The sequence below is a fragment of the Ictidomys tridecemlineatus genome, chromosome 11 (assembly GCF_052094955.1).
Source record: "Ictidomys tridecemlineatus isolate mIctTri1 chromosome 11, mIctTri1.hap1, whole genome shotgun sequence".
Lineage (NCBI taxonomy): Eukaryota > Metazoa > Chordata > Mammalia > Rodentia > Sciuridae > Ictidomys > Ictidomys tridecemlineatus.
The window spans coordinates 126,833,705-126,858,243 of record NC_135487.1 but is presented as its reverse complement, the minus strand read 5'-3'; the positions used below and the strand labels follow the sequence as shown (position 1 = coordinate 126,858,243).

General features: G+C 43.8%; 2 protein-coding genes across 7 annotated transcripts in view; one reads left to right on the top strand and one right to left on the bottom strand.

Moving 5' to 3' along the window:
* Gon4l (gon-4 like) overlaps positions 1-2,133 on the bottom strand; it is a 76,843-nt gene extending 74,710 nt beyond the window's left edge. For 2 of the 5 annotated variants that reach the window (XM_013361165.4, XM_040287686.2), the window contains exon 1: positions 2,061-2,127. The gene's annotated coding sequence lies outside the window, so the exon portion shown is untranslated. Of the gene's footprint in view, positions 1-2,060 lie in introns of all 5 variants that reach the window. The other 3 variants (XM_078027419.1, XM_040287682.2, XM_013361164.4) reach the window with 3 other exon arrangements.
* On the top strand, positions 986-24,246 carry Syt11 (synaptotagmin 11). 2 transcript variants are annotated; one of them, XM_078027421.1, is made up of 4 exons: positions 986-1,289; positions 7,667-8,493; positions 18,329-18,449; positions 20,610-24,246. In XM_078027421.1, the coding sequence occupies exons 1-4, from the start codon at positions 1,256-1,258 to the stop codon at positions 20,918-20,920; spliced, it is 1,293 nt and encodes a 430-aa protein (XP_077883547.1). In that variant the 5' UTR covers positions 986-1,255; the 3' UTR covers positions 20,921-24,246. The 2 variants fall into 2 exon arrangements, with proteins under 2 accessions (XP_077883547.1, XP_013216554.2); XM_013361100.4 differs by having other exon boundaries at positions 989-1,289; positions 18,329-18,452.
* Positions 24,247-24,539: the final 293 nt, after the last annotated feature.

Below are 24,539 nucleotides of genomic sequence, written 5' to 3'. Positions count from 1 at the left end.
GACAAGAGGTCTGGGGATCCGAAGTTGCCCTGACTGGCCTCCAATGTATAATCCTCCTGCCTCGACCTTTGGATAGCTGGAATTCCAGGTATTTTCCACCGTTTCTGCCTTGTGTCTTTTTGACCTACAAAATACACAGATCTTTTGGGTTACTGCTCCTACTCCTCCTTTCCTATTCAACCCTAAGCAGTTACCACTCATAGAAGAAGAATATTCAACACTAATTAGGCACTTTAACACTAATTCAACACTTAGGCATTTTCATAATTTTTTTAATGGTGAGTTGTTGTTTTTTTTCTTAATTTATAAACCACAAAAATCCATCAGTTTTCCATAAAGAGTTCAATGATTTTTGTAAATTTTCAGAACCATTGCACCTCCTCTCCAGGTTTGGTCTTTAATCAGAGTTTCTAGAGTTTTCCACAATTACCTTCAGTGGTCTCAGAAATGTGAGACAATAATGGCAATCAGATACTGAAATCCAGGCAGTATAGGATTTTTCCAAAAACCTGAACCCAGAACATTCTGCTCCTATAAAACACCCCTGAGAAGCAGAATTAAAGAATCGATGGACTCTCATAGAATAATCTACCAACACTTTCTCCCTGCCCCGCCTCCAGAGCCCAGGGTACTGGGAATTGAACCTCGCAGCTTTTTACCACTAAGTGGGCATCCCAGCCCTTTTTTATTTATTATTATTTTTTTTAATATATCAAGTCAAAGTCTTGCTAAGTGCCCGAGACTGGCCTTGAACTTGAAACCCTTCTGCCTCAGGCTCCCGAGTAGCTGGAATTACAGCTGGACCTTCCTACCCTTCTTTCTCTGATTTAGGGACTTTCGCCTCAGTCACCCACAGCCCGCCAGTGGGCGGGACCTCACGCCCAGGAAAACTGGGTGGTGGGAGGGGTTCCCTTCGGAGGTCTTCCGGAAAGGGGAGGGACCTGCACTCCGGAACCCTTCGGACAGAGGCGGAGTCTCCTACCGAGGGCCTTTCGGAAAAAAGGCGGAGCCTATCTCTCATCAGGACCAGTCTGACTGCACCTGCATCCTTAGCTCAGAGCATCCCTGGAGCATCGTAAGAGGAGGGCGCAGCTGGCAACCAGGGATCGGACCGTCGCAGGGGACGTCCGCCAGATACCTTCCCCCTCCCGTGACCGACAGCTCCACAGCGGCGACCTCGGTACTGACCAGGGGTTCCCAGAGTGGTCTGACCATTACGAGAGCATTTATAGCCACAGCCTCTGATTACGACGACATGGCTGAGATCACCAATATCCGACCTAGCTTTGGTAAGTAGAGTCGGGAAAACTAAGCTTGAGGTGGTCAGAACCGTGGCAAAGCCACAGGGCCCGGCCATGGGCTGGGAGGGAAGCCCAGACAGAGCTTTCAAAGTGCCAACCCTGCTGGCATCGGGCCTCTGGTGGCGGGTAGCGGGGAGTGGACGGCGCCTGAACTTGAGCTGTGGGCTGCAGGGGCTGGCAAGGCCCGAGCGACAGCGAGGGCGGGGAAGTCCAGGGTGCTAAAACCTGGTGTGGTGCACGGTCAGCACTGCTGGAGGTGAGAACCGGCGACGGTGCGGAGGACGTGAACCCTCCTTCTGGGGGAGGAGAGGTGGGGTAGGCCGAGCCCTCCCCCTTGGGGCACGCAGGGCGGTGCCCCTACCTCCCCCTCCCACTTCTAAGGACTGCGGGGGAGGGAAGTGGCCAGGGGGATGGGGCATCAAGATGGCAGCTTGGAGACCGTGGGCTGTCTGGCTGGCAGCCAGGGGAGGCGGCGGCCTCCGGGGAAGAGGGGTGCGGGGGTGGGAGCAAAAAGGAAGCCACTCCTTAAACCGGTCAGCTGGATGCTGGTTCTGGGAGGAAGCGTGAACCCTGCAAGCTCCATTCTGCATCGTAATGGTGGGGTCCGACTGATGCTACCAAATGGCGCTAGGCGCTGCTGGGCTGGGGGATGAGGATGACGTGATGTCTATTTCTGGGCCTCCTGGCAGCGCCTAGGCTCTCCTTCCGGGGCCTTTGTTCCCTGTTTCCCCGGGCTAGCTTTTCAAAAAGGGGACTCACCCGCGCTGGTGCTGGCGGGGGTGCGTTCCAGGCCGGAGGGGGAGGGGCGAGAGAGGCCCAGCCCTGGGGAGGCCGCTTTGTGTACCAGAGAAAGCATTACGTCATCTCGGAGCGGCTGGTCCCGGACCCAGCCCTGTGAGCTTCAAGATCAGTTTTACACTCCTGGGGCAAAAAAAGTGAGTGAAAAATAGAGAAAATGTGAGAGAAAGACAAGGTTAAGAAGCAAGTTTTTTCCTCTTTGTGAATTCCTCCAAAACGTACTAGGAGAGCAAACTTCTTAGGCTGTGCTTCCTGGTCAAATAAATAAATTAAATTGCCCTGCTCCTTCCTCTCTTCTGCTACAGTTTAGATTGGAGAAAGCGAATTAGAGTTGCTGCCAGACTAAGAACCTTCCTGTCCCTTAGGGTTTCTATCCCTCAGACAGAAGGTTTGAGGCATCCGATTTCAGTATTTAGGGTAGGCACATGAGCCAGATAGAAAATGGCTTTTCTCACTCCCCAGTAAGAACTATATGGAAAAGAGCAGACTCTTAATGTTCTCTAGCCCCTGGAAATAAGGAAGAACAATCAGACTAGGGGAAATAACAGATCTTCACACCCATTAACTGCTTGTTCCCATCTATTCCACATGGCTGAATCTTGATGGTATTTCTTTCTTCCCCTTCACCTTCTGCATCTCTATCCTGAGTCCTAAGTTTCTAAAACTGAAGTCCCTTTTTGTGATCACATGAGCAACCCATGATTTCTTCCTGCTGTTTTTCTCCTTATGTCCTCTTTCCAAAAGATACCTTTCTCTAAGTGCAGTTCCAGAGTCCTTGAAAAGTAGATGATGTAGAATACAATACAGTTATTTCCTTTATAGGGAATAATAGTAGAAAAGGGGAAAATACATGTCAGCCATTTGCATATAACATTCTATTTCGTCCTAAAAAGTACCTTCTGTTGTGGATATAATTACATAACAGATAAGCATACAAGCTCAAGGAACTTGGATAAAGTCAAAGGAACTAGTGAGGGTAGTGCTAGAATTGAATCAATGTCTGATGCCCAAATTCATTCTCATTTTACTATATTATGGCCAACTAGACAGTGAAGGGCTATGTTTAGGAAAAGAAGTGTAAATAAGCTGGTGTGAGCTGGTTGTGTGGCATAAGCCTGTAATCCCAGCAACCTAGGAAGCTGAAGCAGGCAGGTCCAAATTTAAGGATGGTCTCATCAATTTAGTGGGGTCCTAAGCAACTTAGCAGAACTCTGTCCTAAAATTTAAAAAATAAATAAAAAGAGCTTGAGAATGTATTTTAGTGACAAAGCAGCTTTGATTTCAATCCCCAGTAAACCACCCCCCACTGCCAAAAAAAATCGGGCCTTCTCAAAGATGAAGTAGCTAGAGTAGTTGGATTTGGCCCAGATGTGTCTTGCAATTCTCTAGACACTTACAGAGGGTCTCCTCCATAGAGAACTGCTGCTTCTGGCTTCTGGCTTCTTCACAGCTCATTGAGTACTTCATTTAAAACACTCAGAGCATTAGGTGAACACACCAAGCCAACAGTAAATTATCCATGACCTTGAAGGACAAAAGGAGCAAGCAACACAGGTCACTGCAATGTACAGCCACTTTAAATCACTCAATTCAGTCATTAATTCCAACTTCCTTTCCCACCAAGCTTTTGAGTAAAGCAAGACAGAAGGCTTTGAGTTTCAACATATCAGATTTTTCTCGTTCACTGCCTTGGGTGTTGAGGACAGAGGCAGGAGTTAACAAATTCTGAAATAGAGAAAGTAGGGCAAAGGTGGGAAACAGGATGAGGGAGAGCACCTGGGTAATCTATAGATGGGTTCATCTGTTTCTCTTCTTTCCTTCTCTGTCCTAAATTATGAGACTCTTTCATCTCTCTTTGCCACCTTGTCTCCATTTTCTTGAAAAAGTGGATGTATTTAAGCAGCAGTTAGTTCCTTCACAATCCCAGAGTAAATCTATGCTAGTGCCAGAAGAATTGCACAGATGTTTTCCAATCTGGGCCTTTAGTCTTCCCTTTCAAATCATTCTCAAAAATATACCTTTCTTTGTAGTTGTCAGCTTTTCTCTTTTTACAGGCAATTAGTGTTGAGTTTCACTAAGCAGTAGAAAGCAATTTGTAGAAAAGCCCCTGATTGAGGAATGAAAAGCCACTCCAGAATGTGGCTGATCTGATTGACAATGAGAATCTAATCAGTTGTTCAAATATTTACTGATCTCCCATTAGATGTGTAAGACACTCTAAGGGATTCAGAGACAAACAAAGTGTTATTCCTGCTTGCCCTCAAGGAGCCTACCACCAAGGATGCCTCCAGTTTTTGAAAACCCCCTAAAATCTGCATATTTCATTTCATATTTGAGACGGAACTGTATCCATGGACACAGACATAGTTACATTAATTTATTTTGGTAATGATGGTTTTGGGGGTTGGAGGTGTAGCTCAGTGATAGAGCATTTGCTTAGTATGTGTAAGACACCTCAAAGAAAAATAATAATTGTTTACTCCTCAGATATATCATTTTAAAATGTAACCCCTTCTTTTTTTATTGGTTCCCAACTTTTGTAGAGCCATGGAATGTTGAGGTAGAATTTCTGAGCCGTCTATTCCAATTCCTATTCAAACATGCCCGAATTTCATGATCTAACATCTTTGTTTGAAATTTTTCTATTGGAGAATAGCTCTCATCAAGCCATCCAGGTTACTGTGAGGCAGTTCTTTGTTTTTGTCTTGATTTGGGTTTTGGGACTTGGGATTGGGCACAGGGATACTTTACCACCAAGTTACATCTCCATCTCTTTTTTTATTTTGAGACAGGGTCTCCCTAAGTTGCTGAGGCTAGCCTTGAGCTTGTTATCCTCCTGCCTCCGGCTCCCAAGTCACTGAGATTACAGACATGCATCACCACACCTGGTTGTGAGGCAGTTCTAATAATAATTTGACTCTTTTCATTGAGTCAAAACTCTGTCTTTGGGGCTGGAGCTGTAGTTCAGAGGCAGAGTGCTTGCCTAGCATGTGTGAGACACTGGGTTTGATTCTTAGCACCACATAAAAATGAAATAAAATAAAGACATGCTGTTCATCTACTACTACAAAAAAAAAATTTTTTTTAAATATATCTTCCTATAACCTGTGCACATTGGTACAGGCCCTGTACTTGAATGGATCAAATCCAGCACCCTTCCATCAAAATATCTAACGTAATTTTAATTAAAGATGATTATTATTCCTAGATATCCCAGCTCCAGTTGCTTCAATTTTTCATTTGATATAGTTTCTAATTTTTTACTATAGTAATTATTCATGATGTAGAGAATGGACTATGGTATCAGGCAGACTAGAATTTAAATCTAGTACCATTTTTTAGTATGTAGCCTTAGACAGATTTCTGAATTCCCAAATTTCTTAATTAAAAAGGAGAGATATTAATGATCCTATTCAATGAGTTCTTTGATTCAGACATATCCCTGGCAGGGACATGATAAATGCACACACACACACACATACATACACACACATCAAAAAAAATAGCAGTTTTATTATTATCATTGCTATACAGAATGTTCTATATGTGCTGTGACCAGTGCAGATGAAATTATATCTGGATTTCATGCTTATGGTACAAGTTGATTTAACCTAAATTTAATCCAAGCCTCTGCTCACCGAAACTACTAAGTCATTTTGTCCAACTTTATCAAGTGAGGTTATTGCCAATAGGTAGGTTTTTAAGTCCAAGTAGAAATTTATATTTATCCCTGATATGTAATCATACTGACCTCATCCTCGTTTTCTGATCTCTGGAGGTTAGTTTGAATTAACTAACTCAGTTGTTCATTGAGCAATTACTATATACGACATGGTTCTAGAACCTGAGCCGTGAACAAAACAGGCAATGTCACTGTTATTAAACTTATCTAGTGAGGGAAGCTAGACAAACATAAGTCAGGGTAATAAACACTATGACGAAAATTAAGGAGGGTAATAGGGATATTTTCTCACTTGAGGCAGACAGGAAATGCTTCTCTGATAAGGTAGGGTTTGAGCAGAGCAATAAGCAATAAGCCATGTAGACACCTGGGAGAAGTATGTTCCAGGAAAAATATGGAATATGCTGAAATCACATTTATTTCCTTAGCTCTCCCTGTCTCCCGAGTCTTTCCTTAAAAAGTAAAGTGAGGGCTGGGGCTGCAGCTCAGTGGTAGAGCCTGGCATGCGTGAGGCCCTGGGTTCAATCCTTAGCACCACATAAAATTAATAAATAAACAAACAAACAAAATAAAGGTACTATGTCCATTTACAACTAAAAATGTTAAAAAAAAAAAAAGTAAGGTGAAAGCTACTAGCCCTTTCTAGATCTATAAAAGCCAAAACCCAATTTCCCTTCAATGAACTTGAGATAAAGGGAGGAGCCCAAACCTGATTATCTAAAGCAGGGTCCAGTAGTTGCGGAAAGAGACAAAATGAGGAAAAGTGAAGATTAAAAAGATCTGTTTCTCATTAGTTATTTGTTCATCAAACACATATATATCCACTGTATTTTAAACGCTGGGGATATAGCAATGAACAGAGCAGACAGAAAGTCCTACCCTCTTGAGGCTCACATACTAGAGAAGATAAAACAATAAATAGTAAAATTATGGGTGGTGTATATATTTATTTTTCTTACAGATGTGTGTATTTTTCTTGCATGCATGTGAGAGATAATGATGAGGCATATGAAAACATTAAACAGGATGAGGAAGTGCAGGTGTTGAAGGTGAAGAAGGTTGTACTTTTTAAATAGGGTAATCAACACTGGGGGTGCCTCTCAGTGGTAGAGTGCCTGCCCAGCATGCAAGAGGCCCTGGGATACATCACTAGCACCATGATAAATAAATCAGTAGGGTAGTCAGGAAAGATCTTGCTAAGAAGGGGACATTACGATGTGACATTTTCCCCAGTCCCTATTTCTTTCTATTTAAAATACTTTAAATATCTTGGAGCTGAAATTTTGGAATATATTTTGAAAGTATGCAGATCCAGAGTTGTTTTAACTACCCATAGTCTTATATTGCCCTTGGTCATCCCACCAAGACCATCTAAATTTAACGCTACAACTTCCCCCACAACCTGGCAGTCTACACCGGATCACTGTTTGCAAACCCTGTACTGGGTGCTATGGAATGTCCTCCTAAAACCAAAGTTGCAGCTTATGCCCTTGTATAAGAGTTGAGGTGAACAGGTCCCCAGGGAGAAAGGTGACCTTAGAATATAGACAGAGCAGCTTTATGGGAAGCACAAATCAATATGATCAAACCAAGTCTGTAACTACTGAGAGAAGATCAAGAAAAGAACAGAGAGACAGGTGGGCACTTCAAAGAAAGCTAAACATCTCATCCAGGTTTGGCAGAAAGGAAAAGGCATGAATTGGATGGAGAGGGTGGGTGAAGGCATCTCTAAGAGAAGGGAAAAGCTCCAAAGACCAAATGAGTACCTTCTCCTTCAAAGGATAGGTAGCAGGTTAGCTTGGCTCCAGCAGAGGCACTGAGCGGGAGGCTCTGGACAGGGCTTGAAATCCACCTGCCTTGACGCATCTCTGGTCTCTGCCTTCAGATGTGTCACCAGTGGTGGCTGGCCTCATCGGGGCCTCTGTACTGGTGGTGTGTGTTTCAGTGACTGTCTTTGTCTGGACATGCTGCCATCAGCAGGCAGAGAAGAAGCACAAGACTCCACCATACAAGTTTATTCACATGCTCAAAGGCATCAGCATATACCCAGAGACCCTCAGCAACAAGAAGAAAATCATCAAAGTGCGGAGAGACAAAGATGGCCCTGGGAGGGAAGGTGGACGCGGGAACCTGTTGGTGGATGCAGCAGAGGCTGGCCTGCTGAGCCGAGACAAGGATCCCAGGGGGCCCACCTCTGGATCTTGTATAGACCAATTGCCCATCAAAATGGACTATGGGGAAGAACTGAGGAGCCCCATTACAAGCCTGACCCCTGGGGAGAGCAAAACCACCTCTCCATCATCTCCAGAGGAGGATGTCATGCTAGGATCCCTCACCTTCTCAGTGGACTATAACTTCCCGAAAAAAGCCCTGGTGGTGACAATCCAGGAGGCCCATGGGCTGCCAGTGATGGATGACCAGACCCAGGGCTCTGACCCCTACATCAAAATGACCATCCTTCCTGACAAGCGGCATCGGGTGAAGACCAGAGTGCTGCGGAAGACCCTGGACCCCGTGTTTGATGAGACCTTCACCTTCTACGGAATTCCTTACAGCCAGTTGCAGGACCTGGTGCTACATTTCCTCGTCCTCAGCTTTGATCGCTTCTCTCGGGATGACGTCATTGGGGAGGTGATGGTGCCATTGGCTGGGGTGGATCCCAGCACAGGCAAGGTACAACTGACCAGGGACATCATCAAGAGGAACATCCAGGTGAGGAGGAAGAGCATGTTGGGGAGGGAAGGTGGGTTGGGGGAAACAAGGGGATAGGGAAGGGGGATTGGGAAGGATAGCAAAAAGGGCTATAGAGAGGTTAACGCAAGTTCTTGGTTATCAAGGATAAGCAGTGGTCAAAATAAAACAGAGGTCGTGGCGGATTACTTCCTCCAGAGGCTGGGGATGTAGTTCAGTGGTAAAGCATTTGCCTCGCAAGCATGAAGCTCTGGGTTCAATGAAGCTCTGGGTTCAATTTCTAATACTTAAAAGTGAAGAGGAAAAAAAAAAAAAAGATTTAATTCCTCCAAGAAGCAACTTTTAATAGTAAAGCACAGTGGCACTCTACTTTCTAGCTTAGAAAGTAGCAACGAGGCCAGGTGCAGTGGAAAATGACTGAAATTTTAGCAATTGGGAGGTTGAGGCAGGAGGAATGCAAATTCAAGGCCACCCACCCTCAGCAACTTATAAGACCCTGTCTCAAAAAATAAACAAGATTGAGGATATAGCTTAGTGGTAAAGCACCCATGGATACAATTGCTAGTACCAAAAATAAATAGAATTTTTAAAATATCTCTTTAAAATTTTTTAAAAATATTTCATGTAAGGAGCATATGGAAATACCTCTCATAGGGCATGAGTTAAGTAAACTTAGCCATCAGTGTTTTTTCTGTCTCTCTGTCCTCTCTCTTTTTATTATTTTACTTTGATTTTGTTTTTTATGGTACTGGGAATCTAACCCAGGGCCTTGAGCATGCCAGGCAAACACTCTGTCACTGAACTACACCCGCAGTCCCACCCTTTAGATTTTGAAATTGAAGTTCAAGAGGAAGTAGACTTTTAAAAAGATTTTCATGGTTTTTCTCTGCTAGATTAAAGCCCTGCATTTTGTCCTTACTCATAACATACATATTGTCAGTTCCTGATTGTATCCATGGGAAGTCCCCACGGCCAGTTTAAAATCACAGGCTGGTTGCCCTTGCCAACCAGAATGCTTCTGGGCTGTTTCATTTTGCAACTTGTCAGAATGTGATCAGAGAACGTAAACCCACTATGGGCCAAAACCAAATGGAAAGCAATCTCTTGTGAAAAAGCAAATGAAATGTCTGCTAAAATATCCAGAACCAAGCTGTTTTGAGCTAGGGGTGTGGCTTACTGGTAAAGTGCTTGCCTAGCCTGGGTAAGGCCCTGGGTTCAATCCCTAGCACAACAGAAAGAAAAGAAGAAAAAGAAAACCTCAGCCATCCAATATGGTAGCCATTAGCTACGTGTTTATTTAAGTTTTAACTTAAATTCCATTAAAATGTTAGTTTCTCAGGCTGGGGATATAGCTCAGTTGGTAGAGTGCTTGCCTTGCAAGCGCAAGGCCCTGGGTTCGATCCCCATCACTCACACACAAAAAAATTTAGTTTCTCTATCACACTTGCCATATTTCAATTGCTGGATAGGCACATGTGTGTAGTAACTACCATATTGGCCAGTCCAAATATAGAACATTGGACAGCACTGATCTAGAAAGAATTTTGGTATTGAGGATTGAACGACGTAGGGGAGCTTTGCTGTGGAGCTACATCCCCAATCCTTTTTTTTTTGAGACAGGGTCTCCCTAAGTTGTTTACTTATGATCCTCCTGCCTCAGTCTCCTGAGTTACTGGGATTACAGCATGTGCTCATCTCTGGAAAGAAATTTGGATTAATTTGGCTACTGCTCTTCTCTGTTTGCATGGAAAATAAAATGTTAACTAGGTTTAATGTCTATTTCTAGGGCCATGCTTGAATACTGAGTATCTAAATACTTCATATAAAGTCTTTGAATATAATTTTAACTTTACATGTAGAAAAAGAATAGATTGGGGGGAAAGGAAAGTTGGTTTAAAAAACAAAGAAGTTTTTTTTTTTTTTCTGCATGTGTGAATGATTCAGGGGGTTGAACCCACAGCCTCATGTTTTATTTATAAGAATAGTTTTATTTATAAGAATAATATTGATTATAAGATTATAGCTTAGCCTGTAATCCCAGCAGCTCAGGAAGGCTGAGGCAGGAGGATTGTGAGTTCAAAGCCAACCTCAGCAACATTGAGATGCTAAGCAACTCAGTGAGACCCTGTCTCTAAATAAAACAATTAATCTGGCTTAATGGCCGAATGCCCCTGAGTTCAATCCCCGGTACCAAAAAAAAAAAAAAAAAAAGATTATAGTTTAGGTTCCCTGGTTATTTGTTTAAACTGTTTTTCGAAATCATCTCCTGTAGCAAAATCTTCGGAATCAAAATGACTGTCCCTTCCCTTGTTCTTTGGAAAAGTAGATAACTTCTATTTATCCTCTTGATTGTTTTTTCCCCTAAAATCACTTCTCAGGAACTTCTTCTTCTGATTGCCTCTTTCACTTTGGGCCATTTTACTTGGGCAGAATGCCCATCCCCACTCAGCTGCCCCTTTGTGATGCCCAAGTCTGCAGCCACCACCTGAATGCCCTTCCATTCTGCAGTGAAGGCCAGACCTTAATGTAGTTCTCTCTCCCTCCTTTTCTCTTTCCACCCAATTCCCATTCCAAGCAGCACTGTCAATGGCTCTTTCCTGTGAAAAGAGCCATTGAGGGCTGGGAGAGAGGCTGTTTCCCAGCCCCTGGGCCTAGTGAGGCAAAGAGGGTCTTGTGGGGGTGGGGCAGGCAAGCAGAAAGACAAGGGGGAGAAAGGATTTTAACCATGCCTGACAGTTTCTGCTCTCAGAGGGTGGGCTCCTTGGTAAGACAGAGGACCAGGAGCAGGGACCAGAGGAATGCATTCAGACGAAAGAAAGACTAGGTGAGGGTAAGTCTGTTTCCCTATAATTAGCAGAGCGGCCTCTTTCAGAGTTATATTCTAGCCAGAGTCTGCCCAAGCAAACCCATGCACCCTCAATAAACCTTTCTTGGGGCCTGAAGTCCTGAGAGCCACCTCCGCCCTAAATCACAACCATGAAGAAACAAAGAAACAAAACCTTAAAATTCCACCACATCCCCCTTTTCCCTCCCCTTAAAACACATATGTGACAACTCTCTTTATGTTCCAGGAAAACTGACTGTTCCTTTTACTTTCTCTCTTTTCAATCTCAATAGCTAGACTGGATGGCCTCTAAGGTCCTTTGTAAATCTTGAGATTTTAAGAGCCCTCTCATTCCCATGACCATTGTCCCAGGTCATCAACATGACCTGAAGAAATTCAGAGCACTCTAACAACTCTCTATTATCTACTTTGTCAATCATTTCTTTCCCACTGTGCCCTCCTTATCCCTGGCCTGCACCACCTCCCTTCTCTTTATGGGGGGTTTATTATGGGATAAAATGCAAGAAAACAAAGTTGTCACTTTTAAAAAAAAATAGTTTCAGGCTATGGATGTAGCTCCACGGTACAGTGCTTGTATAGCATGCATGAGGCTCTAAGTGGAGTACCAGGTATTGAAAAATAAATAAATAAATAAAATTTTAAAAATTAGTTCCACGAAGCTAGCCCAAATATATTGGGCATTATTGCTAATACTGTTACCTCCTTACATCAAGAATCAATTCTCTTTTAGACAGCAAAGTAGAGGGAGGTGTCTCATTATGTTGCCCAAGCTAGTTTCAAACTCCTGCTCAAGTAATTCTCCCTCCTCAGAATCTCAGAGTAGCTGGGGACTACACACCATGTGGCTGAGTTCCGGTTAATTTCTGAAGCTTCTTATATCTTTCTGCATATTTATGAGAGAGAAAATTGTGCTCCTAAAGTGATCCCGTTGGCTTTCATCATCCAGCCTAGAAGGAGACTAAGGCCCGGAAAGAATATTTATTTGCTCAGAGTCAGGCAGTGAAATGGACAGTCGGAAATGATGACCAGTCCTGAGCTTCTTCAAATGGAACACACTGACCAGGCATGGTGGTGCACACCTGTAAGCCCTGCGGCTCTGGAGGCTGAGACAGGAGGCATGGCGAAGCTCAAAGCCAACCTCGGCAACTGCAAGGCACTAAGCAGCTCAGTGAGACCCTGTCTCTAAATAAAATACAAAACAGGGCTGGGACGTGGCTCAGTGGTCGAGTGCTACTGAGTTCAATCCCTGGTACCTAAATAAATTAATAAATCTGAGGGTTAGCTTGGGGGTAGAGTGCCCCTGTGTTCAATCTCCAATACAGGGGAAAAAAAAAAAAAAGTTGTAATAATGAGGACAAGAAATTAATTTTTTGCTTGTGGTAGGGGGTTGTCTATAAAAATGTTATTCTTACCATTCCCTACCCAGGTATCTTTGGAGGAAGAGAATTCGGTCCCACGCTATGGGGAGGATGCCCTACACAGACCAGGAGAAGACTTCCCTGCATGTGTATAGTTCAGAGCAGGTCTAGCTGATGTTCACCAGAAAAGGCAGACTCACTCTTGGCTACAGTCGGAAGGGTCTGGGGTAGACATTTGGAACTGCACCCCTAGGAATCACAAGGATTCATGACCAGGGAATTCATGACCAGCATGGGTCAGATGAAATAGTCCTGTCTATAAGCATTGGTAGGGACACACAGGAGTGCGGCTGTGGGGCCGCACAGGCCCAGACGTCTTGTCTGGAGCTTCTCCTAGGAGATATGTTGCTCAGGATCCCAGCCCTGGCTTAGTCCTCATGAAAGGAATTAATAAAGTGGAAACAAACTTGGCTGTTGCCAAGAGCCCCTGGCAGTTTAGCAATTGCCATTGTCTGTCCCTCTGTCCAGTGCCCTGGATTTGAGACTGTTTTGTTCCCAGCCCAAATCAGTCCCTTCCCTTGCCAGTCTCTTCCCAGCGGCAGCCTGGCATGAAGCCATCCTCTTCCATTCGCAGTCTTGGACTGCCAAGTGCATGAGCTGTGCGGAGGAGTCGGGCTGGTCAGTGGCTTTCCCAGGTTCGTGGCTACACTGTTGAAAGGATCCTCCTACAAGGAGAGGAGGATAGATGAAAGCAGGGAGTGGAGCAGCAGAGCTGCTGAAAAGGGTGTCAAAAAGGGACTAGGGGTGACAGAGGCCCGAGGAAAAGAGACGGGTGGACAGGAGAAGGCAGAGAAGGGGATGAAACAAGTCACTTTCTCCATCTCTATTCTTCTGACTCCAACCTCAGAGGATGCAAGGATCCCGCAGTGTTTGGCTCTAGGATGTCTCATTGTAACCTGGCATTGAACCAGCACCCCCTTTATGCTCTGACTGAATGCCTCCAACATTCTTCCAAATTCTTGGACTTCCCTGGCCCCCGGGGATTGGATCTGAATATGCCAGGTGGCAGAAGCAGTTTCTCTGGGCATGGCCAGTTGACTGCAGTGGGACAGGTGCCTACTACATAGCAAAGAGGCAAGAACACACATCCAGAGGGTGCGTTCCTGCTCCCCCACCCACAGCCCTGGTGCAGTGTGAGGCTTCAGTGGACGAGCATTCCTGGACACTGACTGCACTCCCCACCCCTGCTGGTCTAGGAGATTCTTCTGTCCATTTCCGAGCCCCCTGATTCTCCTCAGAGTCTGGAGTGGGCTTGCAGGTGGAAAAGACACCAAGAGAGACGTGCAGCATCTATAGCAAAGCTCTTTCTAGAAGATGTGCAGTTGGTTTTCAGTGGCCTTTCTAAACCTCCTTCTCCACTGATTCAGGCTTCCTTATCTTTCTTTGCTTTGTCAAAACAGAATATGAACATCTACAAACCACACATAGCTCCCAGGTATCAAAGTTGGTTAATAATAGATATAATAGTAATGGTCACAGTTTACTGAAGTCTTACTACGTGCTAGGTAGCATGTCAAGTCACCCATTTTACTTTATTCCTATAAGAAACTATGGCTTAGAGAAATTAAACAGCTTGCCCAAGGTTGTTTAGCTGGTGGAATTTGGATTTAGACTCAGTTTGACTTCAGAGTCGTCACTATTAGCCACTTATGTTTACCCTGAAAAAGGAATAAAACTCTCTCTATAAAATTTTAGCTAGGCAGCCAGGTGTGATTGCACATGCTTGTCATCCCAGTGGCTCAGGAGTCTGAGGCAGGAGGATGGTTGAGTCCAAAGCCAGCCTCAGCAATTGAGCAAGGCCTTAAGCAACTCAGTGAGACCCTATCTCTAAATAAAATATCAAAAAGGGCTGGACGTGCTGGTCAGTGGTTAAGTGCCCCTGCGTTCAATTCCTGACCAAAAAAAAAAAAAAAAATGTATCCAGACACAATGGCACACTCCGATAATTTCAGCAACTTGGGAGGAGAGTCACAAGTTCTAGGTCAGTCTCAGCAAATTAATGAGACACTATCTCAAAGTTTAAATAAATAAAAGGACTGGGGATGTAGCCCAGTGGTAAAGCATCCCTGGGTTCAGCATCCAGTACCATACACACACACACACATACACACACACACACACACACACACACACACACACACACCAATAATAACAATAAAATAGAGGCTGAAAGGGGTTGAGTAATGTACCCATTGTCACCTAGGAGGAAGGAGTAAGCTGTAAAATGAAGGCAGTCCAATTCTAGAGAAAGCCCAGTGTGTAACTGCACCATTAGTTTGCTTCCCCAGTTAGGAAAGAAAGGACCCATGAGCTAGTGGGGTGGGATAGAGACACTTCCTGTATTCCTCAGCTAACCCAAGCCAATGTTGGCCCCCTGGGAAGAGAGAGAGAGAGAAGGCTCTCATTCTCCTTCTGATGCAAACAGGGAAAGGAGGAAGGGAGAGGGAGAGGCCTATATGGCAAAGGGTTGGGACTGGAAGGGTGAAGTAATTCATTAAATAAGATGTATAAAATACTTATAAAAAGACAGGTACATGAGACTATTTATACCCCTACATTTGGGGTGGGAAAAGGGATCTGAGGGAAAATTACTAAACTATGTTTTTATTTTATTTTGTTTTGGTACTGGTGATAGATCCCAGGGGTGGTTAGCCATTGAGCTACATCCCCAACCCTTTTTATTTTTTCTTTTGAGACAGGTTCTCACTAAGTTGCTGAGGCTGGGTTTGAACTTGCACTCCTCCTGCCTCATCCTTCCAACTCACTGGGACTAGCAGTGTGCACAACCACAACCATATCCACCCAAACTAGTTTTTTGAGTTTCTCAGTAGTGAGAAATAAGTTCAGTGGAGGAAGATCACATCATTTTGGAGAATTAATTAATTACTCCCCAGGTTCCTGATGTAATGAAGGGTCTAGTACTATGGTCCAGCTTGTTTGAGGCAAACTGGACACAGCATCTGCTCTCTTTCTCTCTCTCTCTCTCTCCCTCTCTCTCTCTCTCCCTCTCTCTCTCTCTCCCTCTCTCTCTCTCTCTCTCTCTCTCTTTATTTTTTGGTACTAGAAATTGAGCCCAGGAGCACTCTACCTCTGAGCTACATCCCAAGTCTTTCTTATTTTGAGGCAGGGTTTGGCCAACTTGCCCAGACAGGCCTTTAACTTGCAATCCTCCTGCCTCAGCCTCCAGGGTCGCTGTGATTATAGGTGTGTGGCGCCAAACGCAGCCAGTCTGTTTTACTCAATCAAAGCAATCCTGGAGTAGGTGACAGTTCTTTGGGGTCTGAAAGAATACAAAGAATGCAGTTTGATAACAGGGAGATAATATTGTCCCACATTTAACTTCTGTCCTAAATTCTTCCCTTTTACTTTTTTTCTTGTCTCAGCCTCATTTCTGTTTCCTTGGCCCATTACAGGTGCCTCTGACTTTGACCTTTCCCTACTTTACTTCATTCTCCAACTGTCTCTAAAGTCATGGTCATTTTAATAAAATAACAGCATTGCTACTTGTATTCTTACAGACCTCCTCTTGCCTGTGAGTGGCAAACTGTCATTTTTGTCCCTACAGTTCATCGCCCTAGCGTAGCCCACTCACCCTCCCAGGTTTCTGACAAACTTCCCAACTTCACACACCCTCACCTCTCACCATTCTCTGAACATTGCATACACTTTTAGGTCCCTGTTGCTGGGGCTATACATTATCTTTCTGCTCATCTGTTCATTGCCTCAGACTTATTTTTTTCCCTAATACTGGGAGTTGAACCCAGGGTATGAACTATATCCCTCAGCCCTTTGGAAAACTTTAAGCCAGTGTCTCACTAAATTGCTGAGGCTGGCCTCAAACTTGTGATCCTCCAGCCTCAGCCTCTTAAGTCGCTGGAATCACAGGTTTGTGCCACTGCACCAAGCTACCTCATATTTTTTTTTTATCCTCTATCAATTTAGCCCAGATATCAGCTAGAAAAGTCAACTGTGCTTCTCCAAGCCGTGTCAGCCTCATTCTTCTTGGGTACCCAGAGCACTTAGAACAGACTTCTTATTATTCTGACAAGTATACGTATATTTGCATCTCTATGTCTTGCATGCTAAACTCCTGGGGAGCAAGAACTGAGTCCTGTCAGCTCTGAATTCCTAGTATGTAACTTGTAGTAAGTATCCAAATGTGGTTCAAATGTTAAGGGCCAGTTGGACATGATGGTGCATGCCTTTAATCCAGTCACTCTGGAGACTGATGCAAGAGGATTGCATGTTCAAGGCCAGCCTCAGGAATTTAGTGAGGCTCTAAGAAACTTAGCAAGACCCTGTCTCAAAATAAGGAATAAAAAGGACTGGGGATATAGATCATTTGTAAAGCACCCTTGTGTTCAATTCCTAGCATAGATTGATAGATAAATAGAGATGGGGGAAGGAGGACTGGGATGGAATATAAGTAAGAAAGTGTTTGCCTAGCCTTCAGGAACTCCTAGGTTCAACCCCCAGTACTGCAAAAATAAAAGGTAAATAAATAAAAAATAGTTCTTCAAAGCATAGAGTTTTCCCCAGAATTCAGAATACAGCCTAGAATAAATGAAAAGACATAAGAACAAAGATGAAGAGGCAGGTAAAAGGGCATCTTGGAAAAGGTACTGAAGTGCACGCACTGAGGCGGGTAGAACAGGTATGGGTATTCACCTTGCAAAATGGAGGAATAAGCTTCAGAAAGTTCAAGGTCTTGCCCGTGGCCTCGTGGTAAGTGGCAAAGACTCAAACCCAAATCTCCTACCTCTTCACCAAGGTCTTCAAAACTTTTTGTTTTTTCTTTCTTTCTCTCTTGCTTTCTGTGCTGAGGATTGAAGACAGGCCTTGTGCACACTAAGCTTGCACCCTACCACTGAGATACACACCCAGCTCCAATTAAAAAAAAAAAAAGTTTTGTTTTTCCTTTTTAGTGTGGGGATTGAACCCAGGACCTTGTGTATGCTAGGCAAGTGCTCTACCACTGAGGCCTTTTTTGTTTTTTATTTTGAGACAGAGTCTCACTGAGTTGCTGAGTCTGGCTTTGAACTTGCAGTCCTCTTACCTCATCCTCCCAGATTGCTAGGGTGACAGCACCACTACACCTGGCAAAACTTTATTTTCTCCCTAGAATCAAATGAGAGAATACTAAGTGCTGGGCGGTGTTGTAATTTCCAAATTTGAATCCATTTGATCCTAATAATCCTATGAGGTAGGTATTATTAGGAAACTGAAGTGCAGAGATGGTGAGTAACTTGTCCAAGGTCATTGATAGGAAATAGCACTTGCCTCAACTTCCCTGATGTGAAAAAAATTTAAAAAGAAAGAAAGAGCAGTCTAAGTCTGAAACAGCAGGCCACTCTGGCCCCGGAGTCCATGCTCCTGACTGTGAGGCTGTGCGCTCTTCCATGCCAAAGATCGTACTTAATTTCAGAAGAGATTCTGCTTCCTTTCCCCTGTGTTAAACAGGATCATAACTTCCTCGCAGAGAATGTACATCTTTCCTGTTCATCCCTGCCTCTCTTTCCACTCCTCTGTACAGTTTCTGGGCCATGCCCTACTCCCTCCTTCTGGGTTCTCACCTGCTCTTTCTCTCTTACAGAAGTGCATTAGTAGAGGGGAGCTCCAGGTGTCTCTGTCATATCAGCCGGTGGCACAGAGAATGACAGTGGTGGTCCTCAAAGCCAGACACTTGCCGAAGATGGATATCACCGGTCTCTCAGGTAGCAGCTATTTACTTCAACCTACGTGTGACCATCTGAACCACACTCCTTGCCTGTGGCCCAGACATACCCCACATTTCAGGAGCCCTTGCCTCTGACTTTATGTCCAATAGATTTCCCTAGGAGGGGAAGTACTCTGGGTGAGCAAAGGAGGTATTTACATTTCACTAGGTATCCTAAAAGGTCTGCACGCCAGGAGCTGAGCATTGCTCCAGAAGCCATGACTTCTCAAAACTTCCCGATACAGGAAGAAAATACCCCTTAACTTCCCACTGATTGCATAAACACAATTTGTATCTTTTTTACAATACCTTATGATTATTGGAGTGGACCTTAGGCTGTGGTATTCAGAATTCATTAAATTATCTGTGGTAAATTCATTAAATTATACTTATAAAAATCCTGTAAGGGCTGGGGCTGGGGCTCAGTGGTAGAGCACTTGCCTGGCATGTGTGAAGCACTGGGTTCGATTCTCAGCACCGCATATAAATAAATAAAAATAAAGGTCTGTCAACAACTAAAAAAAAAAAAAATCTTAAAAAAAAAAATCATGTAATTCACTGGGTATGGTGGTGCATAACTGTAATCCTAGTGGCTTGGGAGGCTGAGGCAGGAGAATTGCAAGTTTGAAGCCAGCCTCAACAACGTAGTGAGGCCCTAAGCAACTTAGTGAGATCCTGTCTCAAAAGCAAAAACAACAGGGCTGGGGTTATGGCTCAGCGGTAGCGCACTTGCCTGGCATGTGTGAGGCACTGGGTTCAAGTCTTAGCACCACATATAAATAAATAAATAAATAAATAAATAAATAAAGGACAGTCATCAAACATTAAAAAAAAAAAAAAAAAGAAAGAAAGAAAAAGGGCTGGGGATGTGGCTCAGTGGTTAAGTGCCCCTGAGTTCAATCCCTGGTACAAAAAAAAAAAAAAAAATTATGCAATTTAAGGATAAACTTCTTGTTGTAAGTCTTATATACTATTGATAATATTGTAAGTTCCTTACAACTACTGACCCATTGATTTAGGTCAACATACTTAATGACTTTTCCATTGGTAATAACTGGGAGTGGAGGAAAGTGTTTATTGTACAGTGTCAGAAGAACAACTTTATAAATGCCTTCATGTGGTGTTATCTTTATACACTGAAGCAACAGCTTTGCAACAAAATTAAAAACAAAATATTTAACTTTGGGGAGAAAAAAAAAAAGGGCTGGGTTTGTAGCTCAGTTTTGGAGCACTTGCCTAGCACATGTGAGCCACATAAAAATAATTAAATAAAGGTATTGTGTCCATTTACAACTAAAAATATATTTTTAAAAAACTGCTTCTTTGGGGGCTGGGGATGTGGCTCAAGCGGTAGCGCGCTCGCCTAGCATGCGTGCGGCCCGGGTTCGATCCTCAGCAGCACCACATACCAACAAAGATGTTGTGTCCGCCAAGAACTAAGAAAAAATAAATAAATGTTAAAATTCTCTCTCTCTCTCTCTGTCCCCCTCTCTCTCACTCTCTCTTTAAAAAAAAAAAAAAAAAAAAAAATAAAACTGCTTCTTTGTTAACTGGGCTTGGTGGCATATGCTTATAATCCCAGTGACTTTGGAGGCTGAGATAGGAGAATTGTAAGTTCAAGGCCAGCCTCTGCAATTTAGCAAAATAAAAAATAAATAAATAAAAATAAGTGGGATGAGACAGAAAGATTGTAAATTAAGGCCAGCCTCTGTAAGTTGGTGAGGCCCTCAGCAACTTAAGAAGATCCATTTCAAAATAAAGAATAAAAAGACTGGAGATGTAGTCAGTGGTAAAGTGCTCCTGGGTTTCCATCCCCAGTACCAAAAATAAAAATAAATAAAAGTTTGGCCCGGGATGTAGCTCAGTGAAAGACCACTCCTGGGTAAAATCCCTAGTGTGACCAAAAAGAGAAAGAAAATGCTTGCTTCCGTCCTGATGAAGGAAGTTGCTCTGTCCTGCTCCTGTTGGTTTTCTTGGCCCTCTGTCAAGCGGACAGACTCACGCGCAGTGTGTGTGCATTTAGAAGCCGTCCCTGGAGACTTTGTTGGGGTGGTCACCAAAGCTCTGAGTAGCAGAGTCCCAACCTGAAATGATGGTTATATGAGAGGACCGTGTCATAGGCTTGTCTCTCTTTTTCTTGTCTCCTTGGGGGCCCCAGATCCTTACGTCAAGGTGAACGTCTACTACGGCAGAAAGCGCATTGCCAAGAAGAAAACCCATGTAAAGAAGTGCACTTTGAACCCCATCTTCAATGAGTCTTTCATCTATGACATCCCAACCGACCTCCTGCCTGACATCAGCATCGAGTTCCTCGTCATCGACTTCGATCGCACCACCAAGAACGAGGTGGTGGGGAGGCTGATCCTGGGGGCACACAGTGTCACAAGCAGCGGTGCCGAGCACTGGAGAGAGGTTTGCGAGAGTCCCCGCAAGCCTGTAGCCAAGTGGCACAGTCTGAGCGAGTACTAATCCTGTTCTTCTCGCCTCTAACCCTGGGGCCAGGCTGGGGAGGGACGTGGTGGGGAGAGATGTCAGAGAAGCGGACTCAAAACCTCATTATAGTTGTAGAAGAAAATTTCTTACAAAAACAAACCCGACAAGGAACATCCCACATCACCACAGCCGCAGATCAGTTCTTAAGCAAAGACGATTTTTTTTTTTTCTCCTTTGCAAGGCACTAGAAATTCTTTTGTTTTTTTAAATGGGGCGGGGAAAGAGAGGGAAAGACCCCTACAAGTCTATATATAACACTGTAACCTTATACTTGCATGTCTAATACAAACTGAAGAAATTAGCCTAATTGCCAATATCAAGTTGCAGATTTTAATCCATGAAAATTGTGTTTTGTGCCGAATCGTATTTGCTGATTACCTGAAATTGGCCTCTTTTTACTGGGCTTCTCTGGAGAGTTAGTCCTTCTCCCCACCTTGGCAGAAAACAAATTTTTGCTCTTGTAAAGCCTCATGTTTTCACTATCTCCATCTTTTCTCCCTGTTACCTCTCACGTCTCTGCTCTTTGGCTGAGACCAAGGTCCAGAGGTCTATAGTAAGCCAAGAAACAAAGGTTGAGTGAAAAGGCAGGGTTTGCAAGAGAAGGAGTAATTGAGCAGGGGGGTATTTTTGCTGTTAGTCTTCCTGCTCTGAAGGGGTAGTTGGTAGTCTGTGACTCACTGGTAGCCCCAGCAAAGCACATAAAACTCATCAGACTTACCAGGAAGAATTTGGATTTACAAAACTAGACAATTTCTTTAAAAGGAGCTTTGGAGGCTTCAAATTCAGCTCTAGGAGACTACCAGTGAACTCATCCAGATGATTCCAAATTTTATTTGCAGGTATGAGGACAAGGAGGAGAGAAATGAGAGGACTACCATCCCCTTTGGTAGTTATATCCGGTAGTGACAGCCGTTCCTTAGCTGATGGGCTGGAAGTCCTCAGAGGTTGGAAGGATTACATTGGCCTTTGTTTTTCCAGGAAGGCTGACATGGAGAAGAATTAGAATCTTCTCAGGTGACTCAGATGTTACAATGAAGTCAGTTTTGCTTCTTGAAAGGCCCTCAGAAATGATTATTTCTCCTTGAAATTTTCAATAATAGCTCTTAAAAAAATAACAGTGTGGCTGAGTAGTAATGGTAACTTGAGGTGGGCATAGTTGGTGCCCATCAACTCAGGAGGCAGAGGCAGGAGGATTGCAAGTTAGAGACCAACCTGGGCAACTTAGCAAAACCCTGTCTCAAAATAAAAAATAAAGGGGCTGGGGATATAGCTCAGTTGGTAGAGTGCTTGCCTCACAGGCATAAGGCCCTGGGTTCAATCCCCAGCACCACAAAATATATATATATATATATATATATATATATATATATAAATGAATAAAAATAAAAAGGGGTAGGATGTAGCTCAGTGGTAGAGTCCCTGGGTTCCATTCCTAGGACCACAAGATAAAAAGAAAAGTAACCTGAATGTTTTCAGAACCTCTTTTCCCTCAAAACAAAGTGCATCATTCTTGGAACTTCTGAGTCTCATGACATGGTAAAGGGATGAGGGAAACACTGGGCAGAACAGGTTGAGAGATTCAGTGTTGTGCTGGAATTTGAATTCAGGACTCCTCACCCCTAGTGCAGCCATGTCTCCACGGTTGAGACTTTTCACATGGCAGAGGCCTCATTACCCACGGGTGAGCTTGGACAGGCAGTACAGATTTTTATTTCAGTCTGAAGAGGAACGCAATCAAATAAACAACAGCTTGATCCAGGGCCTGGAAGAGTAACCGAGATTGGATTGTCCACTTCAATCCACAAGATCCTTCCTTTCCAACTTGCTTCTGAGAAGGGAATACAAGAGTTGAGTCTGCATGGACAGGGTGGTATGGTAACATTGCCTTTGTTGTTCCCTTAGCTCTAGTGGATTTAAATCCCATCTGTACCCCCCACACACCCCAGTTCTTTTGTTTGTTTGGTTTTTTTGAACCCATATTTCTTGACAATGTAGAGCAGTTCTGTGCAGGCACAAAGCCCACTCTCTGTTTGTATTCCTGACATTCCCCCTAGTCCAACTCACTATCTCATTCATCATCATTTGGGGTCACGCACCACTAGTCTCTGTCCTTTAATCTATAGAGTGTAAATACTGTATCATACGTAGAAGAAAATAATTTTTGTTTTCTAAAAATGCATTTCAAGATAGTTTAATGTAAATTTGGCAGGAGCACTCTGAAGCCCCATTAGGAAAACTTTTAAATGGTTCCTCTTCATCGCCTTAATGTCTAAAGATCAGAAATCGCTAAGCAACCCGCTTTTGTTTCCTTCCCAGAAACAATGCAAAGCAACAGGTGGAGGTAGTCTGGTCTTTGCCCTGCTGTGTGTGCCTCTGTAGCTCCTCCTGACGTCAGTCTGGGAAGACAACCTCACCCCACTCCTCTCTCCCCACCTCCTTGTAGCTTTATACCTTTCATTCTTTGGGTCTACGGAGCAGAGGATGGTGAGGTGCCAGGGGAGGAACCAGTGGTCCTGTAGGCTAGGAGCTGCCTCGGTGTCTTTGCCAGAAAAAGGCGAAGAGGTGGACAGTATAGGGTTCCCCCCTCCTACCTCAGGCCTGATCCATCGTGCCCTGCATTTTGCTGTCCCAAAGTTTCTTAGCTAACTTTGGTTTTCGAATTTGTTCTTTCCAGAGCTAACTGGGAAGGGTGGAGTCAGTTGAAAGACAAGAGAGTCACATCCTACGTTTTGCACAAAGCACTCGTGGTCAGGAATAGGTTAGGGAATGGTCACTTCTGATTTTCCAAGAGCCAGTCCTTCTGTCTGTATATCTTGATTCCCTTGAGACAAGAGTTTTTCGTAATAACAGAAGTCCCTGTATGAGTTATTCCTTATTTCAGTTCTCAGAGGAGCACAGCCAAGATGTACATGTTGATGGACCGTGCTCTAGGTATGAGAACAGAGCTGGTTTGAGGGACAGGGGTGGCTTGCTCAGGAGAGGGAAAATGCAAGTCCCTTTTGGAAGGCTTTTACTATGGCCATGACAGTGACATTGCCCTCACCATGATCCCTCTCCAAAGTGGTCGTCTTTCTTTACCTTGTGTCTTCTCTTGTAAAAATGAAACAAAAATAAAATAAATGTGTCAAATTAAAAAAAACAAAAAAAAAACACAAAAAAACAAATGAAAAAGCTAACATGAATTGTGTGAAATTGCATAATGCTGTAACGCTAACCTACAATATGTAATGCTATCTTGTATGTTGAATTTGTTAATGCACCACACCAGTGCAAAATAAAGACTGATTCACATTAAATAGTCACAGTAATGTCAGCATGATTCTCTTGGAAACTGGTTGGCTATGAATGAAGTTAACACTCAGACCCCCAAGGATGTCCTAGGGCATGTTTTCCCAAGACCACCCGATTCCGAATCGTCTGGGGCATTTGTTTACAAGTGCAGATTCGAGCCAGGTGTGGTGGTGTATGCCTATAATCCCAATGACTCAGGAGGCTGAGTCAGGAGAATTGAAAGTCTGAAGTCAGTCTGGACAATTTAGCAAGACCCTATCTCAAAAAAATAAAAACAAAAGAGGGGCTGGGGTTGTGGCTTAGT

Bases quoted from the DNA above. Each gene is read 5' to 3' on its own strand.
- Syt11 (XM_013361100.4), top strand. From the start codon at position 1,256: ATGGCTGAGATCACCAATATCCGACCTAGCTTTG. The intron at 1,290-7,666 runs GTAAGTAGAGTC...CTCTGCCTTCAG, and splicing joins CAATATCCGACCTAGCTTTG to ATGTGTCACCAGTGGTGGCT. The intron at 8,494-18,328 runs GTGAGGAGGAAG...TCTCTCTTACAG, and splicing joins TCATCAAGAGGAACATCCAG to AAGTGCATTAGTAGAGGGGA.